Source organism: Musca domestica, unplaced genomic scaffold (genome assembly GCF_030504385.1).
Source record: "Musca domestica strain aabys unplaced genomic scaffold, Musca_domestica.polishedcontigs.V.1.1 12, whole genome shotgun sequence".
Classification (NCBI taxonomy): Eukaryota; Metazoa; Arthropoda; class Insecta; order Diptera; family Muscidae; genus Musca; species Musca domestica.
In genome coordinates, this window is record NW_026712155.1 from 11,779,592 (window position 1) to 11,796,771 (window position 17,180).

General features: G+C 37.1%; 2 protein-coding genes and 1 long non-coding RNA gene across 3 annotated transcripts; 1 reads left to right on the forward strand and 2 right to left on the reverse strand.

Moving 5' to 3' along the window:
• The first annotated feature begins 740 nt into the window (after window positions 1–740).
• Window positions 741–5,936, forward strand: LOC101888409 (importin-9). Its single transcript, XM_005178232.4, has 6 exons — window positions 741–1,120; window positions 1,192–1,839; window positions 1,929–2,347; window positions 2,412–2,797; window positions 2,864–3,029; window positions 3,103–5,936. Exons 1-6 carry the CDS (start codon window positions 988–990, stop codon window positions 4,438–4,440), a joined length of 3,090 nt encoding a protein of 1,029 aa, XP_005178289.2. The 5' UTR covers window positions 741–987; the 3' UTR covers window positions 4,441–5,936.
• On the reverse strand, window positions 5,565–16,971 carry LOC101888239 (transketolase). The gene is made up of 4 exons (XM_005178231.4): window positions 16,698–16,971; window positions 7,572–7,907; window positions 6,239–7,510; window positions 5,565–6,166 (listed from the first exon to the last, which is right to left on the reverse strand). Exons 1-4 carry the CDS (start codon window positions 16,799–16,801, stop codon window positions 5,989–5,991), a joined length of 1,890 nt encoding a protein of 629 aa, XP_005178288.2. The 5' UTR covers window positions 16,802–16,971; the 3' UTR covers window positions 5,565–5,988.
• LOC109611763 (uncharacterized) lies at window positions 15,932–16,433 on the reverse strand. The gene is made up of 2 exons (XR_002194091.2): window positions 16,171–16,433; window positions 15,932–16,110 (listed from the first exon to the last, which is right to left on the reverse strand). It is a non-coding gene; the product is annotated as an uncharacterized LOC109611763 (long non-coding RNA).
• Window positions 16,972–17,180: the final 209 nt, after the last annotated feature.

The window sequence follows — 17,180 nt, forward strand, 5'->3', positions numbered from 1 at the left end:
TGGAATATTGCGATATGTTCAGCTCACGAGCCAGAAATCACACCATCACGCTTGTAAACAATATAATGAGCTGTGGCTTAGAAATGACATCAGTCTGTTGGTTGCAGTTTTATCATCTCACCCTGTAGTATACATTTTACAAAACCGCCTTCATATGTCAACCTTATTTTCAACCATCAATTCTCATCCGAATTTCAAGTTATTAACTCTATCCGTTAACATAATACAAAATGGTACAATTTTAGAGCTTTTCGTAACCTTACAGTTCAAAACCCATACATCTATCTTGCACTTCTATTCCAATTTCCAAAAATCAAGCCTTATCAAAAAACCCAACCTTATCACCCGCCAAGACAGACCTCGTGCAAAATTTCAAGATTCTAGTTGCAGCCGTTTCCCCCGACCAGTCGTCAGTTAGTTCTACAATTATTCCACTACTCTTTTATAAATATAGATAAAAGTCGTGTGCATTTTTTTATTTTACTTGCTTTAGCTGTTTGGTAACGTCATTATTGTTGATCTGATTTTGACGTTTTTGTTAAGTGTTGCTATTTTTCGTCCCATAAAAGACAAATTTCTTGTCTAATCACCACTTTTTGCATTAATTTGTAAAACAGACAAAAATCCCCTGGTGTGTACCCAACTGTGTAAAAGAGGTCATTGAATGTCAGACACAAAAGTACTCGGTATTTGGTGTTTCTGCAATTATTTGTTGTTAGTGGCGCGAAATATTTTTGCATGCCGCATGCCGCCACACACACCCATATTCCATGCAAATACACGACGAGTGCATTCACAAAAGAAGAGGAAGTTCGGGCAGAGCAGAAAACCAAGCCGGAAAAAACACGCTGTATCCAACTGAAAAATAAAGAAAGGCAAACTTAAGATATTTATCAGAGCGCGCGGCGTATGTGTGCAAAATATATAATTGGAATAAGTGCGAAAGTGATTTATTAACTTAAATAATTATTTATAAAAGAACCAAACATGTCACTGGCTTTCCAAAATGCCGAGTCTGTGAAGCAGGCTCTTTTCGAGGAGCTTCAAAGTTTGCTTAGCTCCGATTCTGCGGTGCGACAATCGGCTGAGCAACGTATGAAGCAATTGGAATTTACAGAAGGTATGAAATAGTTTAGCAACAAAATCTTTGTTTATTTAGTAAAACATTCTTTGCCGTTGATCTTTTTTTAGGTTATGGCGTGTATCTTTCCGAATTGATAATGAACCAATCTTTTGATTTGGCCCTAAGGCAGCTGGCTTGCATTATGCTAACACGTTATGTGGAAAATCGTTGGGGTGAATGTGATGAAGAGGGTAATCCCAATGTCGATGGAGGTCTGGCAACGGATCAAGCCAAACGTACTATACGCAACATTTTGCCCAACGGCTTGTATGATCCCAACTCAAAAATCAGATCTTCAGTGGCTCATGCAATTTCAGCCATTGCTGCCACAGACTGGCCTGGTGTGTGGACTGAACTATTTGATATTATTGTCAAGTGTTTGGGTGGTAATGAGAACTCGATACATGGAGCTATGCAAATTTTGCAAGATTTCTCATATGATGAGAAACAGATTAAAGAATTGGGGCCGGTTATCATCTCGGAGGTTTATCGCATTTTCGAATCGGAACAAAATTATTCCATAAAAACTAGAACATCGGCCATACGTATTCTGAAACCATTGTTTGCCTCGATTTGCATTAATATTATGGATAAACAAGAGCAGGCAAATATGGCAAATTCTATTCTCACCAATTTCATGGAAAAGCTTCTGCACTATTTGTCAATGGATTGTGGGGCCTCTTCGAATTTCATGCTGCGAACGGAGATTGTTAAACGTAAGTAAAGTACAAAATAGAAGAATCCATATTTTCAAGTAAAATTTCCTTACAAATCTGTTAATTTATTCCAAATTTATTCCTTTTAGTTCTCACTCACCTTGTCACTGAAATGCCCAAATATATACAACCCCATATGGAACGCATTTTACCAGTCATTTGGCGTTTATTGACACAAGTTGCCGGGACCTATGTCAAGGTGACTGTTAATCAAACCGAACCAAGCCCCTTCCCTGAGGGCGAATCTGAAGAAGATGATGAGCTAAATAATTTCTCAGCCATGATAATACAAATTATTGAATTTGTTCAATGTGTAATTGGTGCTGGCAAATTCCGTTCAACCATCAAAAATGTCCTAACCGATTTGATTTATATTATGATTGTCTATATACAAGTACCCGTCGAACAAATCGAAGATTGGAATGAAGATCCTGAGAGATTTGTGGAAGACGAAGATGATGGTGGAGTTGAGTTGACCATACGTGTTTCCGGCCAAGATGTTTTATTGGTAAGTTGGATATTTTAAAAAAGAATTGGTTAATGGTGAACTAATGAAAGTACCATTCTTTAAGGCATTAAATGAAGAACTGGGTCCCAAGGTTTTGACTGCCTTGCAAGAGGCATTGGGCCGCCACATGAATGTTGCCGAAGCTGAAAAATCTGCCGGCAATCCCAATTGGTGGAAAATTCAAGAAGCTTGTATGGTGGCTGTACATGTATTCCGTGATTTGATCTTAGAATCGGAGGAAAAATTCGAATTGGTGAACTATTTGACTTTGGTGCGAAATTGGTTGAATCATCAAGAGTGCCCTCATTTGGTGGGACGTGCTTTGTGGACTTTAAGCACTTACTCAAAATCGAAATTGTATAATGCCCAGATGTTAGAGGAAATCTTGAATGTTACTCTGCAAAGTTTACAAGGTGACAAGGCTATGGTTTTGAAAATAAGCGCAGTAAGGTAAGCTTCACAATTCTTAAAGGCCCACTAGTTCTTGGACTTATTTATATTCCCATAACGTTTCAGGGCCGTCCATGGTTTCGTGCAGGCTCACGAAAAATCAGATGGAGAAAAGCGCGCCTTAATTCAATCTAAATTACCTGGATTTGTCGAGGGTATAATGACCTTAATACCCGGCTGTAAGAGTTCAGTTTTGGCCATGCTTTTGGAAGCCTTGACAACAATAATAACAGTAAGAATAGAACATATCAAATCCCTTGTTATGTGTTTGTAATATTCATACATCTTTTATAATTACCTTTTAGTTTGATCCTGCATTTGCTGCCCAAGCCCAAACGAAAATTATACCCTTAACAATTGCAGTATTCCTCAAATACCCCGAAGATCCATTCATTTTGGAAACTGTTCAGGATGTTATAAAGGTGCTTTGTCAAAATCCCCATTGTCTACAACCATTGCAGGAGAAATTCATTCCAACCATTGTCAGCATTCTTTCACTGCAAGGCGATCAAGCCAATACAGCAAAACAAGATATTGCCTTGGATGTCCTGACCACCATTGTAAGATACTCCCAGGCGCCATTGCCTGCAGCTTTGGTGGAAAATGCCTTCCCCGCCATGATCCATTGTGTACGTCGTTCCGATGACCAGGCTGTTATGGTGGCAGGTGGTGAATGTCTAAGAGCTTTTATATTCGTTTCACCCGAACAAATATGCACCTACAACAATGGCGAAGGTTTGAATTACACCATGGAACTAACCACAATGCTTTTGAATCCAATGAACAATGAAATGACTGCCGGCCAAATTGGTCGTTTGGTAATAACCATTATCACCAAAATGGGTAATATGTTGGGCGAAAATGTTGATTTGCTATTGAAGGCTGTCATCAGTAAAATGCAATTGGTGGAGTGTTTGAAAGTTATTATGAGTTTGGTTGTGGTCTTTGCCCATTTATTCCTTACCCAAATGGATGCTGTATTGAACTTCCTCTCCACCGTTCCTGGTCCAACTGGCGAACCGGCGATGCATTTTGTCTTCAGCAATTGGTTGCCCAAACAGACCTCCTTCTTTGGCACCTATGAACGCAAGGTTACCACCATGGCTTTGTGTAAACTTTTCGAATATGGTGTTACCACACAAGATCCACGTTTAACTTCTGTCAACGTCAAAGATATGGTCGTCAACGAGGCTGCCAATAATACACCACGCATTAAAACCCGTTCACAATCCAATGCCAACCACCAATGGGTAACCATACCAGCATTGGTGAAAATGTATAAATTACTTATCAACGAGTTGTGCCATCTGAAGGAGGCTAATTTAGATGATTATGAGACTGATTCGGAGGAAGATGATGATCCTTCATCCGGAGGCCCAACCGATAAGCCAGCTGGCAGTTCACCACCCAAGGCTCGTTTTATTTCCGATCTTTATTTCAATGATGATGATGACGACAACACCGACGATGATCAACTAACACAGGAACTTCTCAAGGATCCATTGTTCCAGACCAACATGGAGGATAATCTAACCAAATTCTTGCAAAACTTTTCAAGTAGCGAACATTTCCCCATGTTTGCCAGCCATTTGTCGGAGTCGGAGAAAGCAGTTTTGAAGTCAATTCAAGTTGAAGTTCCTTAAATTTTGTATTTGTTTAAATGCTCCGAAGTGGTGGCTGGGGCGATATTATTTAAATGCATTCACATTTTTTCTGTTATTTAAAAACAAGTTATTCTTATTATTGCTCTCATTTTATATATATGTAATTGTTTTATTTTCTTTTCCATTTAATATTTATGCATTTTAGAAAACACATTTTTATACAATAGTAATAAAAAAATCGATTTGAAAATATTTGTTATAATGATGTTGGAAATGTTGCTCTTGGTGGGTTTTCCTTTTACAAAGGGGAAAGGTTGTGCGAAAGAATAACATTGTTTTGATAACTTTTTTTAAATTTATTTATTATTTTCTAACAAAAATGCAAAGATTTGGAATATAGATAGAATTGTTTGTATGTCGAGCAAACACACGAGGAAGGTTATGGGAAGGGCTTGGAAAAGATTTCCCCTCTCAAAATTGTATTTTATTACAGAAAAATTTCAAACCTTTAAGGAGTTTTTAACAAAAAGCTAAAGTGGGAAATTTACTAAAACTTACATATAAATTATAGATGAATGTTGTTGGAAAATAGTTAGGGTTAATCCCATTATAATAAGAAAATTATAATAACGTTAAATTTTACAATATTTCAAAAAATTGACAATAAATTTTGTAAAATTGGAAGTCAAGGGTCATGTTTTTAAAATTCCATGTTGCACCATCGACTCATCAACATCCAACACATTTTTTTAACCAAAATTTTGTAAATTTTCTTATTTAAATTGTTTAATTTCTATTAGAAAAACAAACTCACTTTGAATTCGCTCCAATATGCCCACCAAATAGGGCACACAAGATACGAAAAATACCCATTAGCGTTGCCACCCTTATAAAATATTCTTCCTTAATTTTTCGTACCTTGTGTACCCTAATTGATGGGCATATTGGCGCAAATCCAACGTGCGTTTGTTTTTCTGATAAAAATTAAACAATTTTAATAAGATAAAAAAAATTGTGTTGGGTGTTGACAAGGCTGTGGAGCATCCTGAACGCTTAATTTTTATGTTTTCTGGTAAATTTTTAAAATACGGCATAAGTTAACGCTTTTAAAATTAAAAATTAGCCAATCTTTTTTCTAGAATGCAATAAGAAAATAAGTAAACTTTAGTATAGTTTTTGTGAATATTTATTTCAAATATATCTTTTGTGTCTTTGAAAGATTCTGAAAATCGGATAGTTTTTTTTTCTTTTGTACACATTATACAAATCATCATGAAAAAGTATTCATATATAAAAAAAGTATGAAAAATGCAATAATCAATGAATGCCATATAAATGCATTACCGGAAGGAGGTGGTACAATATGTTAGGAATGAAGTAAAGATAATGTTTTTTTTTAGTAGTAGTATTTTGTTTGTGCTAACAACCAACAATAAGATAGATACACCCCAAAGTTATGATTTTGTACAGTATACGGAGGTACAGATAAAAATGTATCAATTAATGTAAAGATATACACTTAGTGTAGTTAGATATTAATAAGCCTGCTGGCGGGGCGGCCACCCAAGATTCTCTGTTCGTGTTGTTTTACAATTTTAAAACAGCATTGGCAGCATCAACAACATGGCGGGCTGAGATGCCGAAAACATCCAAGAGCACGGTGGGGGGTCCGGAACGGGGTACACCGGGTACGTACAAATGTTTGACAACGAAATCACGTTTGTCAGCCAAAGCCGAGAGGACAGCTTCACCCAAACCACCTTGTCTGTAAAGGAAAATAAATACGTTTCGATTTAAAACAAATTTGTTTACACATTATTACAATCTCCACACTTACTGGTAGTGATCTTCAACGACAACAATGCGTCCACCACAGGCACGACCACTTTCAACAATCAATTCCACATCCAATGGCTTAACAGTGAAGGGATCAATGACACGGGCATGAACACCGGCCTTCTCCAATTCAGCGGCAGCCTTCAAGCACTCATGCAATGTAACACCAGCACCAATGAGCAAAACTTGATCGTTGGCCGATTGCTTGACCACCTTACCCTTGCCAATGACGAAGGGTTCATTGTTGTCGTACAAAACGGCAGTGTTGGGACGAGAGGTGCGAATGAAGCACACACCCTTGGTAACGGCAGCCAATTCTACGGCACGTTCACAACTGACGGCATCCGAGGGATAGAAGACGGTGCTGCCGGGAATGGCACGGAACATGGCAATGTCTTCCAAACCCATTTGAGAGGGACCATCTTCACCAATGCTCACACCGCAATGGGAGCCGGCAAAGTTGGCATTTGTCTGGGAAATGGCACCCATACGAATTTGATCGAAAGCACGAGTAAAGAAGGTGGCGAAGGTGGAGGCAAAGGCAATGGTACGGTCACGGCAGGCAGCACCAATGGTAACACCAACCAAATTCTGTTCGGCAATGAAGCACTCAATGTAACGTTCGGGGAAGACCTTCTTCAGCTTATCGGAGAAGGTGGAATTCTTGGTATCACCATCCAAGGCAATGACACGGTCATTGTTCTCAGCCAATTTGGCCAGAGCGGTGCCGTAAGCCAAGCGAGTGGCCACTTGTTCACCCAATTTGTAGTTGGGTGGTGAGGACAATTGCACCTTGGTAATATCTACGGGAGGTGCTGGCTTGCATTTGGTGGGTGTTTGGGGTGCCAAGGCAGCTGGTCTGGGCGAAGAGTCAAACATCAGACCCTGCAAATGTTTGACAACCTCATTGGCCTTGTCGCCCAAGGGCTTGCCGTGCCAGTTATCCAAATCCTCAATGTTGGGGAAGAATTTACCCTTGAAGGTTTTGGCAATAATGGCAGTGGGTTGATTTTTGGTATTGGCAGCTTCGTAGAAGGCCTTGCACAATTCCTCAACATCGTGACCATCGACAACGAGAGCATGGAAACCGAAAGCTTCCAAACGTTTGCGATAGACATCCATTTGATGTTGCAGGGATGTGGGTTCGGACTGACCCAAACGGTTTACATCGAAGATGACACACAAATTGTCCAATTTATAGTGGCCAGCAAAGTGCAATGATTCCCAAATGGAACCTTCGGCCGATTCACCATCGCCAACAACGACATAGGTTCTGCAAACAATAGGTAGGATAAAAAATTAATAAAAAAAAACTATTTTTTTCTATTATTTACCTGTAGTCAGCTTTGTCGAAATTCTTGCCAACATAGGCCATGCCGGCAGCGACAGCAACACCCTGGCCCAACGAACCAGTACCGACATCAATGAAATTCAAACGTGGCGTGGGATGACCCTCCAAATCGCTGTCGATTTTGCGCAAATTTTGCAATTCCTCAACTGGGAAAAGACCAGCTTCAGCCCAGGCAGCGTACAGAATTGGTGCAGCATGACCCTTCGACAAGACCAAACGATCACTGGATGGATCGCGGGGGAATTTCAAATTCAAACGCATGGTATTGAAGAACAATACCGACATGATTTCGGCAATTGAGGCGCATGATGTGGGATGTCTGGAAGTAACAAAAGAAAATTAATAATTGAATATGTAGTATATGGTAAAAATAACAACAAATATCGAGATCAAGACATATAGCTTGATCGGAACGTAAGGCATAGCTGCTAGGTAGTGTGGCTGTCTCTGAAGAATAAATGTGGAAATATCAACAATTTTTTTGAAACCATAAATAAGAACAGAAAAAAATTATTTACAAATATCTCCAGTGATGCTTTATAGGAAGTTTGTGCAGAAAAAACCTTCATTTCTCGCAATGCTTTTTGGACAAAAAAGGTGCCTATTTTCTTCTCTTTTTATACCTCCAGCCATATGACTAGAGGGTATATATCATTTGGTACGGCAAAAACGTACCTCATCGAATAACGGTTTTAGACCCTAAGTTTCTTTGGACCAAATCCATTTCAGGATATTTGGAGTCGGCTGGCTGGGTGATGCGCACGCAACTCTCGAAGGGAGTATCCGATTTTCCAAACTTGCTACATCGTAATATTATTGTCATATTTTGATCGAGTTCGGAGATGGACTCCTTTTGGTACCTCCCCCACAAAACGTCAACATTTTCAAAAAAAAAAAAAAATAATTTACTGCACAAAAAGAGAACGGATAAACCGATTTTGCTCCAACTTTTCGAAGCCTAATGTTTGCATCAGTGCTAGGTCAGGAGCGAGATTGGACAATATTGGTCCGCTCCATCAAATACCTCCCCACAAAGAGTCAAAATTTTGAACAATTATAACTCTTATAAAATGAGAGTCAGATTGTCTTCAAATTACACAAATCACAATATTTTTATTAACCCAAGGTCTGGGGTGAAGTTGAAATATATTGGCCCAATCCTTCTGGTATCTCTCCCACAAAGGGTTAAAATTTTGAATATCATTGAAGCTCAAAAAAAACTCAAAAATAACATCCGATTCCATTCAGACTTTCTACATCTCAATAATTCCATCAACACAAGATATTTTATAAATATGGTTGAGATCGGACCATTCCTTCTGGTACCTCCCCCACAAAGAGTCGAAGTTTTGAGCAACCAAAACGATTAAAAAATCCGAAATAAGCATTTGGTTCTCTCCAAATTACACACATCACAATATTTTTATTAACCCAAGGTCTGGCGTGAAAAAGGGATATATCGGTTCAATCCATCCAGTACCTCTCCCACAAAGGGTCAACATTTTGAATAATTATAACTCTTATAAAATGTGATGTAAAATTACACACACACAAATATTTTTATTGACCCAAGATCTGATGTGAAGATAGAATATATCGGTCCACTCCAACTGGTACCTCCCCAACAAAGGGTCAAAATTTTGAATATCCATGAAGCTCATATAACGCGAAGTTAACATTCGATTCCATTCAGACTTGGTACATCTCATTATTTTCAATAACACAATATCTTTTATAAAGATGGTTGAGATCGGACCATTCCTTCTGGTACATCCCCCCACAAAGGGTCGAAGTTTTGAGCAACCAAAACGATTATAAATTCCGAAATAAGCATTTGGTTCTCTCCAAATTACACACATCACAATATTTTTATTAACCCAAGGTCTGGCGTGAAAAAGGGATATATCGGTCGACTCCTGGCACCTTCCCCACAAGGGGTCAAAATTTTGAATAATTATAACTTTTATAAAATGTGATGTTAATTTCCGATAATCTTCAAATTACACACATACAAATATTTTTATTAACCCAAGGTCTGGTGTCAAGATGGAATATATCAGTCCACTCCTTCTGGTACCTCTCCCACAAAGGGTCAACATTTTGAATATTCATGAAACTCATAAAATGCGAAATTAACATTCGACTCCATTTAGACTTAAATATTTCCATGAACGCAAGATCTGTTATAAAGTTGGTACAGATCGGACCATTTCTTCTGGTATCTCCCCCACACAGGTTTACAGGATTTAAAAAACAAAAGTCTCAAAGAAAGCGAAATAAGCATTCAACTCTCTTCAAATTTCACACACCAAATATTTTTGCTAACGCAAGGTCTGTTGTGAAGATTATATGTATATCTGCCAAACCCTTCTGGTATCTCACCCACAAAGGGTCACAATTTCCAATACTTATATCTATCATATCTTGCGAAATATCTATCATATGAGTATGTAATTTATGGGAATTTATGATTTCGCAAAAATTGGATATAAATATTAGATTTCCTTCAAATTTTGCACATACCAATATTTTTTATCTGTATGAGATAAAGTATGAAAATACTGAAATACTTCGGTCAGCTATATCTGTTACCTCGCGCATATATCCACATTTTCCAAAAATGTGCGCATATCTCATATAAAGTATAGGATGTAGTCAATATTGCCAACTGCTTCGGAACCTCCCCCATAAAGGGTCAACAGTTATCATATCTCAAGGCTAATGTATACCCCATCTTTCGGCAAAATCGACTGATACTATTTTACTTTTTTTTTAAATATCTGGCTATTTTTGTTCAGAATTTTGGTTCTTGTTGTAAAATTTGCTAACGCCACTAACTATTCAAAATACCATTGATCGGGACGATACAAAATTAAGACTTGAAGCGTATGATATTAAGTTCTAATAATAAATACTGACCTATTTCTTTACAGTATCTATGACAAAGCAACAAATAATGTCATTTCATTTATCAAGATTAATCTTATGAAAATGTAACTCTTATCACCCAGAAAACCCACATGTCGATTAAAAGTGGGCATGTCTAGACTCTAGACAAATAATAAAACAACAACAACAAAACATAATCATAGAATAGATATGCAAACACGCGTAGACTTCCAAAATTTATTCGGGGGCTCGTCTTTTTTAATTTTTGTTGCCAATTGATTATTTTGGTTCGGCGAATCACGTTCTTCACTTTGTTAATGTGGACTCTGACAAACAAACATGTCTGGTGGCGGCGACCACATATATTTCGCGAGCTGAAAACTTAATTTTCGTACATAACATCGCCACATGTCTACATAATTTTTGCCGGCGGTCTTTTGCTTATGGTTTTGTTTTTGACAATAATAAAGTGTGGACTTGAAAAACTTGTTTACATAAGGAGGGTATCGAAATCAGTATATTGTGCCATGGTATTGTATTGTTTGGGCTCTGTTTTGAAGTGTTGGATGAGATAATCTATTCAATTAATAAAAATCAGGAATTAGCAAAGTGTTACAGATGAGAAAAAATGCTCATTCAGTCTAATTTTTTTTATGAAACCAAGTTCGTGTTCTATTCGCAATGTTTTAAAAACGAGGTTTTGAAAAAAAAATCCGTAAAAGAGAAGCATTTGAAAGCAAATTTGTGAAAATATTTTCTCTGCGGACTGTACATAGGGAAATATTTTCAAATTTTAAGAAAAACACATTTTTTCTGTTCTTATTCAGTACTTGTTCAATGAACTCTTGTGCTTGTTTTTTTTAAGTTTCTAATTAGATGTCCCACCTCTGCTCCCCTCTATTGTCAAGGGTGACAGATAGAAGCACATGTATTTGGCTTAAAATAACTCAAGTCAATTGGAAATAAAATGTGATAAACCATATTTCAAAATTAAATAAAAGAACGGCACGTGGTAAAGCGGTTTAAAAATCGACCAAAAATCGTTAAAAAAAAAAAAAAAAAAAAAAAAAAACAAATAAAAAACAGTTAAGTTAGGCCAGGCCGAAATTTGAATGCCCTTCACCATTTGGAAAAGAATTAGACATTTCAAAAAAAAAAATAAATAATAATAATATTGAATAAATAAATAAAAAAATAGAATTCGTTCTAAATCTTAAAAATGCCGTACATAGGGAGGTACCGATATTTAGCGGCTATACGCAGACCGTCTTAGACAATTTTCTGTCACAGGCGGTAGTTCTCATTAGGAACTTGAAATACGTAATTTGAAACAATTCCGTGAATAAAGTAGCTAAAATCTTCAAAATACCGAATTTCGGAAGGCACTGATATTTAAGGGCTATACGAGTACCTGGACATCCATAGACAATTTTCTGTCATACACTGTCGTACCTATTAGGAAATTCAAAGACAAAATATTTAACTACTCTTTTTTTCGATCGTTCCCAACGCCACTCTTACCCACCCTTGCTACCACCATAACGCAGGGAGAGCGAAGAACCCATAATCCGGATTATGGGCGTTTAGTAATGTTAGTGAACTTCGGCTACAATAAATACATCAGCCGGTTAAATAAATTACATGTTGAAGCTCATGTCTATATAGACGGGACCATTTCAATTGACACATAAGAATACAACATTGAAACCAGTTATTCGTGAGATACCAGCTAAATGTTGAAAAGAGTATGACAAAATTGAACTAGATTTTTCTGAATTTTATGTATTTTTTACACACTCAGCCATATGACAGCAGAGAGTATGTGTCATTTTATACGAAATGATGGTTTTAGACCCTAGGTCTCTTTGGAAATCCGTCCAGGCATGTAGAGTCAATCTAGGGTTGTCCGTCCGTCTATCTTTTTGGCACGATACCTCTCGTAGGGAGTATCCGATACATCGTAATGTTGACAGCAATTGTGCAAACTTTACAAATCCTAATTTTTTTATCAGTCCTATGTCAGGTGCGAAGTTGGATAATATAGGCCCACTTCATTAAGTACCTCCCCCACAAAGGGTCAACATTTTTAAGAATCCTTACTCTTATAAAATGCGGAATGAGTGTCCGATTGTCTTCACATCTCGCACAACCCACTATTTCTACCAACACAAGATTTGGAACTGACTACAACGATTGGTACCTTCTTCACAACGGATCAACATATTAAATAATATATGTCTCATAAAATGCGCACCTCGATATTTCTATCAATACAAAACCTAGTATAAAGATGGAATATATAGGTCCACACCTCCTGGAACCTCCCTTATAACGGGTCAACATTTTCGATAATATAATATCTGTAATAAAATGCGAAACCTTGTATATCTAAATATTTCCCTCAAACAGAGATCTGATGTGTATATGGAATCAAGTGGAATGTTCGGTCCACTAGATCGGGGCATCACGCATAATTAAACCTTTTCCAAAAATTACAACATATCTCATGTAAAGTGGAGGAAGTATTCGACATAGTCCACTATATTCATACCGCAAACTTGGGCAAATTACATGCTAAAGATATACATCTGGCAACAAATTGGCTGATCTTTTCTAACTTTTTTTCAGGTGAAGTTTTTTTGTCACTTGGCTAATTCACCTCCTTTCCCATAATTTCATCACAATAATGTATATATTTCATTGTCACCAGACAGAAACTGTTGCCGAATAAAGTTTCCTATGGCATTGCTTGCGGCAATCCATATTTTATTGGAATTTGCTTTCTATCACAATTATTTAATTTCATGATCGCAAAACGTGAATTACATTTGATGTGAGATAGTGACGTTATCAAAATATTTACAGGTGTGTAAAAAAAAGGTAAATGCTCGCGCCGATTCAATACCAAAATGCATTTAATTTCTAGTCTACATAGACCAAGTAAGTATGCCGGATAGATAGCATGATAATTGTGATGAGTGAGGGTTCTTTTCAGCAAAATAAATAAGCTGATGTTGGTCGGTCTCTCGAGTGGCGCAATTGCTTCGCTCTTTCTCTTTTGTTGCGATTTGTTTTGTCGTCATCGAATTAAAAGGTAATCGTTGCAATACTTGAAGTGATAATTATTAATTTTTTTCTAGATTGGATTTGTATGAATTAGTGTTTTTGTTTTCAATGTCAGTATATAGGTACCCATTTGTATATATATATGGTGTGCTAGCTAATCAGGCGATTTTTAATGGAACTCAATTCTGTCGATTTGCTGAACTAAAATGGAATAAGGTAGTTTGAAATTATTTCCTGACGACTATTTGAAAAAAATCTCAATGCATGAGGAATAGAGGAAAGAGGAAAGTTGATGCGTGGGAACATTAAAAATATCTGCTGTGTTCCAGTACCGACAAGAATCTACTAGTTTTGGAATTTTCTTCGATGTCATAAAGGGAAAATCGGTTATCGCAGTAAAAAAACGTTTACATTCTTGCTGTTCTGGAACAGACCAATTCGTCGTCGTTTGTATCCAGTTAGTATTCTGAAGATGAGATAGAAATATATGCTACTAGAATGAGGCAGGTTGTTTGGTTTTTTTTTTGTGGGTCATTATAATATGTTTACATTAGGATTTCAAAGTAAACCTTCTTTAAGGTAACTTCAACGGAATTGACAATTTATGTTCTGTTAGCCGATTCCCAGTTCTTTCGATCTGGCCGACTGGTACTTTGGCCATACGGTTTTCTTTTTTTAGAATTCTTGTAGAACTGGATCATTGCTGATTGATTCTATTTTTAGCATTTTCAAGGGCGGAATAATCGGAAAGAGGAACAGCTATCTTATCAATATTTAACAGGCCCACTGGGTTTACTACATCCTGTAAAGGTATGACTATTTTCTTAGTTCTGGAAACACACCTACCCATACTCATCATTTCACTCCACAAACCTTTGTAGTGTTTTATTTGTTTGTGTAGCGAATAAAATGCTTATCACTTGGAACAGCAAACCATAGGACTGATATCGTTTATCGCTCGTATTTAAATACAAAAACCAACAAAACCATAATTAACAAGTCAAGATAAATTTAATTAGTTTCTCATGGCAATGCAGGACAGAAATGACATGGTGGGGACATATCGCAATTATTCCATGTAATTATCCTTGGTTATGAAAATCTAAATGCTTAGGGATTCCCAAGGGCGGATTTCTGGGATCAAGATAAGAAACAGAAAGTAAAACTCGATTTTTTTCCGACCTGTTTTAGAATATCGCAGGTGGCCGGTTGGTCACCTCGGAGTTGTCATTTGTGACTATTGGACTATTATTTGTGGGATAAGCGTTACGCCAACGAGCCAGAGATCACTGGGGAAATGCAGCTGCATACAGTCGATAATGTGCTTCAAAATTGGCTACTGCATGGCCAATATAAATAAATATTAGGTTTGTCTGATAACCCCAAAATTTGTGACAATTGTCGCAAATTGCTGCTGGAAGTGATTTAATAACACAAAGGTTTTGCTAAACTAGTAAAATAGGAGGTAAGTTTGGCCGGCCAGAACTTTTTAGACTCTCCACAATTTGGCAAGAACTTGAAAATTAAAAAAAAAATCTGCCGAAAAATACCGCTCAAATTAAGACCTTTACATGGAAGCTATACAAAGACGTGATGCTTTTTGTCATAGGCTCTAGTAACTATTTCGAACTTTATATACGAAATTTGAAACAATTCCGGTGAATAATGTTAAATCCGTACCGTACCGTCATATGGCGGCTATACGAAGACGTGGACCTGCACAGACAATTTTTAGCTCTCAGGCTGTAGTACCCATTACAAACTTCAAATACCAAATTTGAAACAATTCCGATGAATAATGTCGCTAGAATCATCAAAGTACCGAATATCGGGAGGTTCCGTTATATGGGGGCTGTATGAAGACGTGGACTTGCACAGACAATTTTTTGTCATAGTCTGTAGCATCCGTTCCGAACTTCAAATACCAAATTTTAAACAATTCCGGTGAATTATGTTGCTAAAATCATAAAAATACGGAATATCGGGAGGTGCCGTTATATGGGGCTATACGAAGACGTGGACCTGCACAGACAAATTTTTGTCTCAGGCTGTAGTACCCATTACGAACTTCAAATACCAAATTTGTAACAATTCCGGTGGATAATGTCGCTTAAATCACCAAAATACCGAAAAATGGGAGGTACCATTATATGGGGTCTATGCCGAAACGAGGACCTACATGGCCCATTTTCAATACCAAAAGTCCTGCAGACATAATATACATTTGAGTGAAATTTTATCAACCTACTTCATTTCGTTCGGAAGCTAGAGTGATTTCCACCAGACGGTCGGACAAAGAATTTTATGCTGATCAAGAATATATATATACTTTGTGGGGTCTAAAAGGTATACTTCGAGGTGTTACAAACAAAATATAACAAAATGCAATAAATTTAAAAAACAATAGTTTCGAAAGTTATTTTACTTGTGGATAGATTTCTTAGATCTGTTACATTTTCAGTCATAAACACTCATGAAAAGAAGATTTTGTTATCTGGTTGAGAGGAACTTTCACAATTCGGAGAAGGTCTTGCAAAACAAAACAAACACACACCTAACATATGTACCTACAATAGAAACAAACAGCATTATTTTTAAAGTTAGAATGGAGTGACTTTCATTATTACACTCAAATGTTGCCAAGGTCATGTAAGGTCATCACAAATACTGATTACATTTTCCAATCGTCAACTAGAATCATTATGGGAGAAGGCAATTTTGTTAAAACACGAATTGGTGGTGACAGCGCAAAAGAACATGTTTCGCCTCGCCTGGGGGGGGACGAAAACATAAAACCACGTGTTTCTCTTTCGCATATTCAAATCTAAAAATTTAAACATTGTCATATCATATATTCAAGATCTCTATTGCAATCGAATTTTTTCTAGTTCAAGGGAAAACTACTTTTCCCCCATCATCGAGAACTTTGAATTTAGACGAGTGTTGTTTTTTTTTTATTTGCATTTGGCAAAATAAATAACCTCTACAAAATGCGAATTAATGGCACGAACAAACCCGCGCGCAGCACCACGAAGTTCTAGTAACGATTACGTTTTGGAGACGAACGTAGACACATTCTAAAAAAACTGATAGACATGGAGACAACAAACATACACACTAACTACGAAATCGAATGGACGGAGGAGGAACTTACCCGGATTTGGAGGCCTGAGTTGAGGTAATTGAGTGAATACGCAAACGATGTGCGATGTCTTTCAACTCTTGAATGGCTCTAGCTTCGGGTTTGTGGTAAGACATTTTGTAATGGATTTATTTGTTTAAAACGATAAAAAAATAAATGATTTAGAAACACGGTTTGCACTTTGTTCCAGATATTGTTTTTTTTTTAAATGCCAACGACAACGGATGTTGTTCCTGAGCTGCTTCGTTGTTTGGTGCGGCCGGCTTTCGAAAACCAACTGAAGAATAATTCAATTTTAATTCAACGTTAATAGGCGGCTATTGACAGGGATGGAACAATGCAATGCGATGGTACTATTTTTAGTACCATGTTACTACAAAAAGTAATGATGATTTGTTTACTTGTTTTTGTTGTTGTTGTAAATTAACAAGAAACTCAAAAACTAACTTATTTTCATTTTAAAATCGTGTTCAACATAACTTTAAAAATAAATTT

Bases quoted from the DNA above. Each gene is read 5' to 3' on its own strand.
- LOC101888409 (XM_005178232.4), top strand. From the start codon at position 988: ATGTCACTGGCTTTCCAAAATGCCGAGTCTGTGAAGCAGGCTCTTTTC. The intron at 2,798-2,863 runs GTAAGCTTCACA...ATAACGTTTCAG, and splicing joins TTGAAAATAAGCGCAGTAAG to GGCCGTCCATGGTTTCGTGC. The intron at 3,030-3,102 runs GTAAGAATAGAA...ATTACCTTTTAG, and splicing joins CCTTGACAACAATAATAACA to TTTGATCCTGCATTTGCTGC.
- LOC101888239 (XM_005178231.4), bottom strand. From the start codon at position 16,801: ATGTCTTACCACAAACCCGAAGCTAGAGCCATTCAAGAGTTGAAAGAC. The intron at 7,511-7,571 runs GTAAATAATAGA...TATTGTTTGCAG, and splicing joins TTCGACAAAGCTGACTACAG to AACCTATGTCGTTGTTGGCG. The intron at 6,167-6,238 runs GTAAGTGTGGAG...TTTCCTTTACAG, and splicing joins GTCGTTGAAGATCACTACCA to ACAAGGTGGTTTGGGTGAAG.